Here is a 13,281-nt window from a genome sequence, read left to right as displayed (position 1 = left end):
TGGGGCACACAGGAGTTACTGGGCCTCGACCGAGGTTGGTTGAGTTCATTTACCGCTGCTGTCCCTGTGCCTTGTCTACTCTGAACACAAACTGAGCGCCAGGTACATCTTTTAAGCTCTTGACGTCTAGGGTAGTGTGGCAGACAATCCAAGGCTTACTCATAGAGGTGTTGTGGGGATTGAGACTCAGAACTCTCCTGTGCACCCAATTCTGCCCAGTAGTGCAGTGCCAGCCAGGACTTTTACTTGTAAATAAAAACTACTTTAAAATACAGTTACTACTACGCATAAGCTATCGAACGTAGGAATGCCATCATCCTACTAATATGCTCTTATCTAGGGTATAAGAAAATATGCTCTACAGGCGGACAATGTAGATCGGTGCTGCTCACGATATGCAGCTTATTGAAAACTCAAGGATAGTCTCTGTAATGTGGCGTATTTCTCGTTGGCCCTCAATCTAGTCTACTGCAGTTCCCCAACTCATATCGGGCTTATGACGTGAAGGAGGCTTGTTTTCATGCTGCTGCTGCAGAAAGGGCAGTGGATGTAAGGCTGCCGCAGATGAATTCAGTTTGCATGCCACTCCTTCCCAGCCCTGCTTTATCCAGAAAGGCTGTGGTAAATCATGGAGAGGAGTTGAGGTGCTTTTCATACCCAAGGAAACCCCTCTATCCCATCAAAACAACGAAGCACATCCCTCCTGTGGAGGTTGAAGAGGGTGAAGGAGGACTGTAGTTGAGCCTGTGCTGTAGAATCATATGGCGGTGTGATGAATCTCAGGTCTTCGAGGTGCTCAAGAGCCCTGCAGAATCATCAGGCAGTGTGACAGGGGTGGCTGGATCTTTGAGGTCCTCAACAGCGCTGCAGATCCTTAGGTGATGAGACTGGGTCGCTGGGTCCACGAGCTGCTCAACAGCCCTGTAGTTCCTCAGGCGCTGTGAGATGGGGTTTTTGAGGTGCAGCAGTCACCCAGTCTTTCGGGGCTCGAACCTGTGCTCACATCAGCCTGCTAGCTATCACCAGATTCACAGTCAATCAATCAGGATTTGTAAAGTCCTGCTATTCACCCACGAGGGTATCCAAGCGTTGAGAGACATGCTGCTCGGGCGAATCAGTTGAACAACCAAGTCTTGAGTCCCTTTCTGAATTCCTGATGAGAGTGCAAGATCTGGAGGTGTAGGGGGAGGGGGGAGACTGTTCCAGGACTTCCCGGCGAGGTAGGAGGTGAAGCGTCATCCACTGTTTCTTCGGCAGATGTGGGGGTTGAGCGAAGGAGGCGGAGTGCAGGTTTCTGGAGGGTTGGTGGAAGCTCGGTCGGTGGATGAAGTATGCAGGTCCTTGATTGTGCATGGCTTTGTAGGCATGGGTCAGCATCTTGATTTGACATCTCTTTTGGACAGGAAACCAGTGGACTTTCTGTAGATGTAGAGTGATGTGGTTTCGTTTGCGTAGGTCGAGGATGAGTCTGGTCACTAAGTTCTGTATGGTCTGTAGTGTCTTCAGGAGGTGAGGGGTGATTTCTACGTAGAGTGCGTTGCCATAGTTCAAGCAGCTAGTGACAAGGGCTTGAGTGGCAGTACGTCTTGTGCTGACTGGGAGCCATTTAAAGATCTATCCGAGCATGCAAAGAGTAAGGAAGCAGGCAGAGGAGACCGTGGTGGTTTCGTTTTTAATGGTGTGTTTGCTGTTTAGGATGATACCGAGATTCTGGGCATGGTCTGTGGGAGTGGGTGAGGGTCCTTTTTCAGCAGGCCACCAGATGTCCTTCCACGGGGAGGTGTTGTTCCTGATGATCAGTGCTTCTGTTTTGTCTGTGTCAAGTTTGAGGCAGTTGCTTTGCATCCAGTTGACGATGCTGGTCATGCACAGGCAGAAGTTGGCCCTTGTGGTGGATGGGTCTTCTGATTGAGAGAGGATGAGCTAGGTGTCATCGACATAGGTTATGTGTTTAGTCCATGAGTTCTGACGATGTTGGCCGGGGGTGGGGGGGGGGGGCTCATGTAGGTGTTGAACAGTGTGACGCTGAGGGATGAGCTTTGAGGGATGTGCAGATGATGTTTTGGGGTTCCAAGGTAGAAGGAGGATCCTCTGGGTTCTTCCGGTGAGGAAGAATGCTATACATTTGAGGGTGTCCTCTTGGATTCTGATCTGATGAAGCCACTTGATCAGGGTGTAGTGGGACACTGTGTGGAAGGCTGCTGAAAGGTCGAGGAGGCTCAAGGCAGTTGTTTCTCCCTAGTCTAGGAGGGTTCTGATGTCGTTGGTGACTGCGACCAGGGCTGTTTTGGTGCTGTAGTTCATAGACAGTCTGGATTGGGATGAGTCCAGAAGATCATTGTTCTCCTCTGTGAGTTTGCAGTTGATGGCCTTTTTCAGGACTTTGGTGGGAAATGAGAGCAGAGAGATGGCCTGTAGTTTTTGATCTCATTGGATTTCGCAGACAGTTTCTTGAGGAGGGGTTTAACTCCAGCAAGTTTCCATTCTTCTGGGAAGGTGGACCAGATGATGGATGTGTAGAAGACGGTGGTGAGTTAGTTGCTAATGGTACTGTTTCTGAAGTTAAACGTGTGGTAGGGGCAGGGTCCATAGGTGCTCCTGAGTGGATGTGGTGCATGATGGCTGCAGTGCTCTGTATGGTGAGCTGGTCCCACACAGTGATCCAGTGATCTGAGTTTGCGTCTGTTGGAGTGAGAAGGCTGAGGGTGTCGGAGGCAGTAGGTTGGGGTTCGAAGTGTTTGTAGATGCTGGAGATCTTGCCATGGAAGAAGTTCGCCAGGGTGTCATAGAGTTCTTTGTAAGAGGTGTTGATGATTTTTGTTAGTGAGGGGATGGAGAGCTCCTTGACGATGCTGAAGAGTTCTTTGTTGTGGTTGGAGCTGGCGTCGATGAGGTTGGCTGGGGTGTTCTTTTTTCATCTTTTTCGGAGTTAGTGGTAGTGGTTGAGTGATGTATTCAAGGTGGTGTAGTTTGTGGGTTCCTTGCTGGTGCACTACTTCCTTTCTAATTGCTGAGGTGTAGCAACTGGCATGTCTGGTGGATCTCTTGGTTTTGATGGGAGGGGACTGTCAAGGCAATGGTAATCCAGTTGGTGAAGTTGTTGGTTGGTTGTGATGTTAGGGTGTGAGGTGTTGAGGGCGTTGGTCCATTGGTATTTGGATACTTTGTTCCAGCTGTGGTATGAGGGGCTGGGCAGCTTGATGGCAGTGTTGGGGGCTGTTGAGATGGTTAAGTGGACTAGTGAGTGGTGTGCCTAGGTGAGCTTGGTGACATGGCTGTACTTGACTCTGTCGCTGGCTGTAAAAATAGTGTTTGTCATTTGTTGTTTGTGGGGTTGGCGACTGGTTGGGTGAGGCTGATGTTCATGCTTTCGAGGAGGTTGACTGTGTTGGCGATGTTAGGGTCATCAAGGTGAAAATGTAGGTCTCGGAGGAAGATGTAGTGTTTGGTGTTGATGGCTTGTGGTGCAGTGAATTTGGGGATGGCGTTACAGAAACCGGGGGGTGGTCCTGGAGGTGTGTATGCGAGAGTGCCTCCGATAGTGATTTTGCAATCTATTGTGAGCTGGAAATTGAGGTGTTCCATGATCGGGGTGGTGTCTGCGGCAGTGGTGCACTGGATGGTTTCTTTGTAGATGATGGTGATTCCACCTCCGTGTTTTTTGATGTGGTCTCGGTGTGCTATCTTGTAGCCATTGGCAATGACGATGTCTGACGCGGATTCATGGTTGACCCAGGTTTCGGTGAGGAAGATGAGGTGAGGTGAGGGAGGTGAAGGTGTCCCAGATCTTGGTAGCGTGTTTGCAGAGGGCATTGAACAGGAGGCAGTGGAGTTGTCCAGGCGCAATTGTGGTTCAATTAATCAAGCAGTATTTCTATAGCGCAGCACTAGCACTCCTAGGGGTATCTGGGCGCTGAGGGTGCCACGTTTCTGTCAAAAAGCCAGGTCTTGAGTTTCTTTCTGAAGTCTGCCAGGGAAGGTGCTGTTTGGCGGTAGAGTGGCAAGTCGTTCCAGGTCTTGGTGTTGATGTAGGGGAAGGAGCGACCCCCGCTTCAGCTGCAACGGATGTGCATCAGAGCCAGAGAGGGGAGCGCAGGTGTACTGAGAGTAGATGGAAGCTCAGTCAGTGATTGATGTAGGGCAGCCTTTGAGCGTGTGGGGTTTTGTAGGTATGCCTGAGGATCTTGAACTGGCATCTTTTCTGGATGGAGTGGAGGTTTCTGAGGTGGGGGGTGGTGTGGCTCTGTTTGAAGAGGTCCAGGATAAGTCTGGCTGCAGCATTCTGAATTGTCTGTAGTCTTCTGATGAGCTGGATGTAGATGCTGGCGTAGCGAGTGTTGCAGTAGTTGAGGCAGCTGGTGACAAGGGCCTGTGTGATGGTCTTTCTGGTGTATGACTAGGATCCATCTGAAGATTTTGCAGAGCATGCAGAGGGTGTGGAAGCAGGAGGAGGTGACTGCGTTGACTTGTCGATTCATGGTCAGTTTGCTGTTGAGGATGATGCCTAGGTTGCGTGCATGGTCCGTTGGTGTGGGTTTAGGTCCGAGTTCTGCCGGCCACCAGCTGTGATCCCAAACAGCAGTGTTCTTTCTGAAGATCAGTTCTTCTGTCTTATCGGAGTTGAGTTTGAGGCAGTTGTCTCTCATCCAGTTGGCTACGTTACTCATGGCTTCGCAGAAATTGTGCAGATTGTCTGCGTAGGAAATTATGTTGAGGCCGTGGGATCTGACAACATATGTGAGGTGGGGTGGGTCATGTAGGTGTTGAATAGGGTGTGGCTGAGGGATGATCCTTGGGTATGCCGCAAATGATGTCATTGGGTTCGGAGGTGAAGGGAAGCAGCCGGATGCTCTGTGTGCATTCTGTGAGGAAAGAGACGATCCACATGAGGGTGTTTTACTATATGCCGATGTTGTAGAGTCTGCCGATGAGGGTGTGGTGGGGGACGGTGTTGAACGCAGCAGAGAGGTCAAGGAGGATCAGGGCCACCGTGTTTCCATGAGTCTGTGGCAGCGATAAGTGCTGTCTCAGTGCTGTGGTTGGCACAGAATTCTGATAGAGAAGCATCAAGAAGGTGGTTTTGTTCCAGGTAATCGGTGAACAGTAATCGGTTGATGGCTTACTTGAGTACTTTGGCCTGGTAGGGGAGCAGGGAGATCAATCAATAATGTTTTAGATGGCTGGGGTCGACAGAGGGTTTCTTTAGGAGGGTTGTATGTATTTCCATCCAGCCAGGAAGGCTGCTGTGGAGATGATGTTGATGCTGGTGAGTTCTGTGTTGATTGGGTTGGTTCCGAGGTTGAATAGAAGGTGGGGGCAGGGGTCGATTGGTGCCCAGTAGTGTGTTGAAAAAGACTCACAATTGATGGACGGAATGCAGAACAAATCAAAACATTCACCGCCAGTCAAGAGATCTGGGTGAAATCCACCATTATTTTGCTCACCATGCCACCCCAGTTTAGACCTGGCCATATGCAAATCAGTCTTGACCATGTGCCTCATGGGAGCAGTCCAGCCTCAACAGCCAAGCCAGGTCCTCCCTGGACCGGAAACAAGCATCCTAGGACCGGTTTCGGGGTTTCACCCCTCATCAGCCAGGATAGCTTAAATCCAGTGGCACAGTGAGCCCGGGACCCACATCTAGACATAACCGGCGAACTTAGGGCGAGGAAGCAAAAGACACACAATTGTTTTAAGACTTGATGGCCGTGGTGGTCTGAGTAGTGAGCGGAGACCAGGTGGTCTGGTGTATGCTGGGTGGTTGAGGGTATTGAGGTGGAGAGCAGAAGGTTGGGGGTTCGAAATTTTTGTAGATGGTAGCAATCTTGTTGTGGAAGTAGTCCGAGAGGGTGTCCCAGAGTTCCTGGGAGGGGTGGATGGTGTTCTCTGTGGCTGCCGGGTTGGAGAATTCCTTGACTATTTTGAAGAGTTCCTTCGTGTGGTTGGCTTCAGTGTCGATGTGGGCTGTGATGGCTGTTTTCTTGGCTTCTTTGATGTGAAGGTGGTACTTGTTGAGGGCTGCTGTGTGAGCAACTCTCTCGGAGGGGTTCCTTGTGGCTGCCCATCGTTTCTTGAGTCAGTAGCGGTTGTGTTTGGTGGTTCTGAGCTCTAGATTGTACTAGCTGGCTTGCTGTTACGGTTTTGTTGTTTTTTGCTGGTTTCAACGGGCTACTCTGTTGGCGCATTTGGCAATCCAAGCGGAGAAATTCTGGGCGTCAATGTCAAGGTCTGATGAAGCGTCCTGTTGGGTGGTGGTGAGGGCCTGTGTCCAATGTGTCTCGGTTACTTTGACCCATCTGCAGTGGGGGGAGCTGTGAAGCTTGGTGATGGTGTGCTCAGTGTCGGATATTGTGAAGTGAACAATGGCGTGATCGGTCCAGGTGAGTTCTGTGACATTGCTGAATTTGATTCTGCCGCTAGAGGTGAAGATGGAGTCGAGTGTGTGTCTGGTTTTGTGCGTCGGTTCGGTGAGGCCAGTGTTGTTCAGGTTTTCCAGGAGGGTGATGAAGTTGGCGTTGTCCGAGTCGACGTGGAAATTGAGGTCACCGAGTAGGACGTAGTGGTGGGAGCGGATGGCTAAGGGGGCGATGAGGTTGGAGAAGGCGTCACAGAAGGCCAGTCGGGGTTCCGGCAGTCTGTAGACGAGGGTGCCTACTAACCTGGTCTTGGCATTGGTCTGTAGTTGGAGATTGAGGTGTTCCATGAGAGGCATGGGGTCGTCATTGGTGATGGTGCAACGGATGGTTTCCTTGCCAGTGATGCCCCCTCCAAGTTTGTTGGTGCGGTCTTGGTGGAGCATCTTGTAGCTGTCGGTGTTGTGGTAGCAATGTCCGTGTTCGAGGAGGGGTTGAGCCACGTTCCAGTGATAAAGGCAATGTCGGCGGTGATGGAGTCCCAGGATTCCGAGGCGTGTTTGCCGAGGGGACAGATGTTGAGCAGGATGCATTGTAACGGGTTGCTCGAGGTCTTCTGTGAAGAAGCTACGTGGTGTCCAGTGCGGGCTGTTGGACCTGTGTTGCTGGAGAATCGGCAGTGACTGCAAATGAAGGTTCCTTTGGTTGAATGTGGGTAGGACGTGTAGCAGTTGTTGTTCTGGGGTCCGGGGCCAGGAACTCTCTGGCGGTGTACCGGTGGATGGCCGGAGGGCCAGGGGTCCTGGCATTAAGTTCAGTCTAGCTGCGGACAAGCGTAGACCTGCTTGCCTTTGGCGTGCCAGTGTTGCGCCTGCTGCACGCAGCCATGCAGCAGCCTGCATAAGTAGTCCTGGTAGGTGGAAGCTGCTGTGCGAGAGGCTGGGAGGGGGATCCAGAGGGCGGGAAGAAAAATGGCAAGAAAGGGTGGGGATGACAGCAACAACAAAATTAACCAGATGGCCCAAACAACACAATTAATCCGAAGAAGAGCTAAATTGAAACCAAATCAAAATTTAAACCAGAGTAACTAAAATGATAAAGTCAAAATAATGCACTGATTCACCAAGGATCCTAAGCGCAAATTAACAAATGATGAAGTAGACACCAAGCGATAACAGGAGGTCCGATCCTGGAAGGAGTCGTTTCTCGCGGCAGGAGGCGAGGCAACAAACTCTGGCACTAGGCTAAGGCAGTGGAGAGTGGCATGCAGACATGGGAGGGTCAGGGCTACTCACTGGGGCCGTACAGCGGCCTGCATAAGTGGTCGTGGGTGGTGGGAGGCACTGTGAGAGAAGTGGGAGGCTGGGAGCAGGAATCAGCGGGAGGGAAGGTAAACGATGGGAGAAGGCAGGGACGAGACCAACAACAACAAAATTAACCAGATGGACCAAACAACAAAATTAATCAGAAAAACTGCTAAATTGAAACCAAAGTAAGACCAGAGGAACTAAAATGTGGTTGGCTTGGTGGTGTCGGATGGGTTTGCAGGTGCTCTAGTGAGAAGAGTCAGTGGCGGCAAGAGAAAGGTCCTACTGTTGAACGTGAAGAGGTGCAGCAGCAGTTGTTGTGTCAGTCTGAGGTCCAAGGCTATGAGCTCTGCGCTGGTGTAGTTGCGGGTGATGGAAAATCCAGGGTTCCTGGCGCTGGGTGCAGTCCAGTTGCGGACGGGCGCAGACGGGCTTGCCTTTGGTGCGTGGCCATTCTGCAGCCTCAATTTAGTAGGTCCTGGGAGGGGCACTGGGTGGGGTTAGCATGAGGCCGGAAGCGTAAGTGAATAAAGCAGTCGCTTTGGCTGGAAAAAACGGGTGGGCGGGGCCAGTAACAACACAACAGCAGAAAAATCAACAACAATTGAGGAACAACAGCTAAAATCACAGGCAGTGGGGGAAACGAGGCACAATTAAGGGGCAACAGTGATAGCAAGGCAGCAGAAACAACAGGCAGTGGAAGACACAAGGCACAATTAGTGGCAACAGCAGCACCAATGACGAGGCTGCAGAAATAACAGCAGTGGAAGATGGAAGGCACAATTAAGGTGCTACAACGGCAGAGGAAGCGAGACAGCAGAAAGAACAAGGCACAGTAAAGGCTTTTAAAAATCAAGCGGTAGAAGGAACAAGGCGCAATTAGGCTACACGAATAGCAGCAAAATAAAGGTAAATGAAAGCAGTAGAAGGAACAAGGCAGCGGGAGCTCCAGTGAGGCAGCGGGGCGCTGGCATGGGGGCCAGTCCTTTTGCAATCCACCACACTCTTGCTCCTTGTACCTGGCAGGCCAAGGTCTGCCTGTTCCCTCCAGAAAGAGAGCGTTGTAGCGGCACATTCGAAGCAATGCCACACCCTCCGAACTCATGGTGCTGCTGTGCTGCTTGGCACCCATTAGCACTCCTCTGCTCCTTGCCCTCCATTAGCACTCCTCTGCTCCAGGGAGATGGGGACACTGCCGAGCAGCCAGCACTATACACACTTGTGATGGCAGCCAGGGACCCACGTCAGGATAACGCCTCCCTCCATTCGGCCCCGAGACATCAGTGGACTGTGCAAGTTGTTGCGGGGTGAGCTATGTTGCTAGGATTGCAATTTGTGACCTGCACATTACATCTCGATTTGTGCAATAAATACACTAACGTACTGTGCATTCTTACTAGGGTTTAAACCGGTGTAGTGCAGACTACACAGTGCACTGAAGCAGACGCATAAACTACCGGTATTGGATACATAATCAGCAGATCATTTTACTGGGATGCATAAAGGAAAACCATTGAGTTGTCTGACAATTAATATCTGTAATTCTCTGCCATGATCTTTAAAAAAAAACATTTGATTGAATTTTATTGGTAAGACAATGTGGCCTGAAGGGCCTGGATACATTGGCCATATCAATTACAGCTTAAATCAGAGCAATACCAAACTTGTAAACTTTTAGGAAAACCCCTGGCACAGACCACGTACCCCACCCCGAACCTATGCCATGATCTTTAACTTGCCGAAATACACGCCACCAGCCCAAATGAGACTAGACTTTGGTGTGCCGAGGCAAGGGCTGGCACGTAGAGGAGCTTATATCAAATGCTGGCACAAGATCACGCGTGCAGAGCCCGGGTCCCTAAATGCCCACTCTTGGGCCGAACTGCTGTTAAGAAGGAAAGCGCAGCAAAGGTCTGTTTGCAAGATTTCATAGGCCAGTGAGGCCTGCGGGGCCTTTGGGACACTTCGGGATCACAAAACCGCTTTAAACAGAACGTCAATAAAAGTGTTAAAAGAATCTCCTTGGCAGAGGACAACGCTCTACTAACGAAGAGGGCACACGGGTGGCTTACTCTGCACAGCCTCACCAAGGCAGCGCCGCAGCATTATTTCGGTGCAGGATTTTTAAAACAAACTAAGGAGAAATACCCACAGATTCGACTTGACATCCTCCCAGCCTTGCTTTATTTACCACCATGGAAACTTCCACTGAAAACATTCAGCTGCCGACTGTGCGGGCCAGAAAGAGAGGACATTTTACATCTGGGATGCATGTGCGAAAAACCGATGTGCGAATCAGGGCACTGCTAAAGCCACTCTTCAACTCTCAAGAAATACCGACATGCAGGCAGGCAGGCAGTAAAAGCTTGCGTCGCAGGGGAAGATGTCCAGCTAAATTGCCGCCTTGTAAGATTCCTGTCCATTGCTGAAAATAGATATATTAACAGCGACAATCCTTGAAAGACACACGTAGGCAAATGTAGGAAGTAGAAAAGCAAATAAATAATAGTCCATCGTATTTTAAATAGTACTACGGTACTTTACGCACTGTGTTAACGAACACTCAGTGGCAGGAGTCACCCAATTGGGCAGCTACTTACATGTGACGTTGTTACATTATGCAAAGTAAGCAGAAGATAGTCAACAATAGGCTCTGAGGGCATTACTTCGCACATGAGCTGCTCGAAAGCGGGGTATGATTTCAGAATATGCATAACCTCCAGAGAGACTTTTACATTCTTGCCAACTTCGCGCATTGACTTTTTTCATCTAATCAGTGGGGATCGCTGAGGACAATCGCTGATAAATGTCGAAGCTGCTACAACATTAATGTTGGTCGGTCGGTTTACTGGTTTATATTCTTAGAGAGATTTATAACTGTTATTTACTTTGCACACCGAGTTTTGTCATCTTTAGAGTGATTCTTAATCTGTTTGTACATCGACTTCGGTCACTGAACTGTTGGGGATTGCTGGGGCTAATCTCCAATAGGTACTGAAGCTGTTAAACAACAAACGTTGGTTGGAAGGTTTAATGAACTCTGATATCAATACCTAGCGGCTTACAGTTTGCTTTCTCAAATCACCGGGGACTTTTCGCTGTATTGCTAGCTGTCAGTGCTTAATTTGTGCCAGTGCTTTCCGGTACTCGGCACCTGCACTAAATTGTCAACACCGGCACTTATGGTTGTCTGCCACATGGTGGTGGTGTTGTCTGATTTAAAGATGAGCACAATAATAGTTGTTTATTAGTTAATAATACATTACAAATGACTAATACATTGTGTCCAAGCTTTTCCTATAGCTCTGGGGCCTGGAAGAGAGTGAATTTTCACACTTGTAGGAGTGTGATTGTTAGAAGTTGTGTTGGTACTGTTGTTGGCAGCACTGGCAGGGGTAATGGGTAATGTGAGCTGTGGTAGCCTCCTGACGCGGGCCCTGAAACTTATTGCTTTGCAAATTAAGCTTTGAGCTGTCTAATACTGGCTCTGGAGGTCTTTAAAATGTGTCTTAAGGAGCTAACTTGTTGGCTTCCTAGCATAACATGTTTCAGAAACGGTATACATGCTTTTTAACGTTGTATTGTGATAAATGTTGTTTTTTATTGTCTATGAATTACTCTCTGTGGACATTGATAAATGAGATTCGCCCGTGAATAATGTTGTAATTTTTATATTGGTTTGCGAGGCGAAACACAACTTATGGTTTTAACCCCTCGCTTACTTGCGTCGGCCAACGGCCGTTTTGAGCACTAGCTCGGTAGTGCTGCGCACGTCCGTTGGCCGACGTGGCCCCGCCAGCACAATAAATCACCTGCACCGCAACGGAATTTACGCCACGGTTAACGGGTTAAAGCACTGTTGCTTATTTATGCTTTTGATTGTCACTTCACTTTTAACTGTTGTAATGGTTTTACTAATCATGCAAATAAAGATTATTATAATTATTACTATGCAATGATACTCCTCCAGGTGAATGTATGCTTTCAAACCGCGCGTTGTGTTAGACCTGTTTCATGCATACAGTCCTCTCCCCTATCTCAGTCAGTACTCTTGGGTTGTGATGTGCTTGGTGAGGCCAGTACTTCATTTGAGCCAGTAGGTGCACTGCCACTTATTTTTGGGGACCAGCACTTTCTCCTGTTTGTACATCTCCTGATTGCAAGAGAGGGAAAACCAAAGAGAAAAGAAGGAAGAAGATAAAGATGGAAAACCCGTCGCTAAGGTAGAAAGGAAGAACCTACAAGAGTGAGATAAAGAGGAAGAGGGTATGTAAAAGCGGATTAAATCATACCTGCCAACCCACATGGTGCCACAGTGTGACACACGATATCGGCTCCCATCACACGGTTACATGGTGAGGCGTCGATATCACACGGTGGCAGGGAGAACGAGCTGAAAACCATTATAAATAGTGATTTTCCAGCTCATTTTCCGAGGCTTTGAACTGCCGATGTCCATTAAGGCGCGTGAAAACACCCCAGGACATCGGCACCAGCCTCAGCAAGCTTCTTTTTATTTTCTCGGGAGGATGGGGCTTGCGGGTGGGATGGCGTTCAACAGTTCCTCATAGGTACTTCTCGGCACGAGGCCCCACCCCTTTTAGAGGCCCGCACCCTCCTCACACGGTGAGAATGTTCTGCAAGTTGACAGGTATGTTAGAGGCATGAGGTGAATTAAAGATTGTGCAGCCTTGGTATTCGGCACGCTGACATTTAATATTGCCGGCCGCGGGTTTCTCAGCACAGCTTTGGTCCCCAGCACTCATTCTTTTACAAATTAAGCACTGGTTGAGGTGATTCGGTGGGCCGGTTCTCCCACTGTGGAGAAATCTGGGTTGTTTGAAGATCAAACTTTCAGTTCTGTACCCTGGACCTAGGAGGGCTTTGTGGTAACGCCCTTTGTTTTCTCTTCTTTGCAGGATGGCACGAGCTGGAACCAGAAAACCCATTGTTTGCTCCCAGTCCCTTGCTCGACAGCCTGGTGGAGGAAAAGAAGCTGGGCCGGAAGACCGGGGAGGGGTTTTACAAATATAAATGAACTTTGCTTTCAACGATGCTGCAGACCCATCGCTGAACGATTGCTCTTTGCGCGCACTGTGCTTTTGGTTCAATGACTCCTGACTGAATGTAATCCAAGCCGATTAGCAGCTGTTCATTAGAGTTAATTGTGACTTTGATAGCACGGAAAACATGTGCCAATAATCTCGCTTTCCAAGTTCTCACCTTGGTGCCTTGCAGCGAAAATTACATCATTTGTGTTCAAGACGTGTTTGTACAGATGAAATTACGTCTTTGAATTTGTTATTAAAAAAAACAAACCATTTGCTACTACTAATGATAATCTTAATAAAAATGAAGCAAACAATCCTGCCCTTTTGTGGAAATAAAAACCTTGCCAACGTACTTAAGAATGGTTTGTAGGTTTAATATGTGTGCGACTACTTAATCGGGTGTGTGCAGTGTGATGGCTGAAAGGCATTGTTTTAATCGCATGGGGCAGACACAATGACACTCGTTTAGCAAGCACGCACTGGCAAAGGGTAAAGGTCTTGCATTTGATACCTATTGTTTATGCCAGTGCATTTTGCGACACTTTACAGCTTTGGCAAGATGCCGTGCAG

General features: G+C 49.0%; 1 protein-coding gene across 1 annotated transcript in view; it reads left to right on the top strand.

Moving 5' to 3' along the window:
- The window catches only part of HADH (hydroxyacyl-CoA dehydrogenase), a 271,639-nt gene extending 258,576 nt beyond the window's left edge, over positions 1 to 13,063 (top strand). The window contains exon 8 of the mRNA XM_085641388.1: positions 12,580 to 13,063. Coding sequence (XP_085497514.1) covers positions 12,580 to 12,698 — 119 coding nt within the window. The 3' untranslated portion in view covers positions 12,699 to 13,063. The remainder of the gene's footprint in view (positions 1 to 12,579) is intronic.
- Positions 13,064 to 13,281: the final 218 nt, after the last annotated feature.

This window comes from Triturus cristatus, chromosome 2_2 (assembly GCF_964204655.1).
Source record: "Triturus cristatus chromosome 2_2, aTriCri1.1, whole genome shotgun sequence".
Lineage (NCBI taxonomy): Eukaryota > Metazoa > Chordata > Amphibia > Caudata > Salamandridae > Triturus > Triturus cristatus.
The sequence above is the reverse complement of the archived record's forward strand: the minus strand, read 5'-3'. Positions and strand labels throughout refer to the sequence as shown.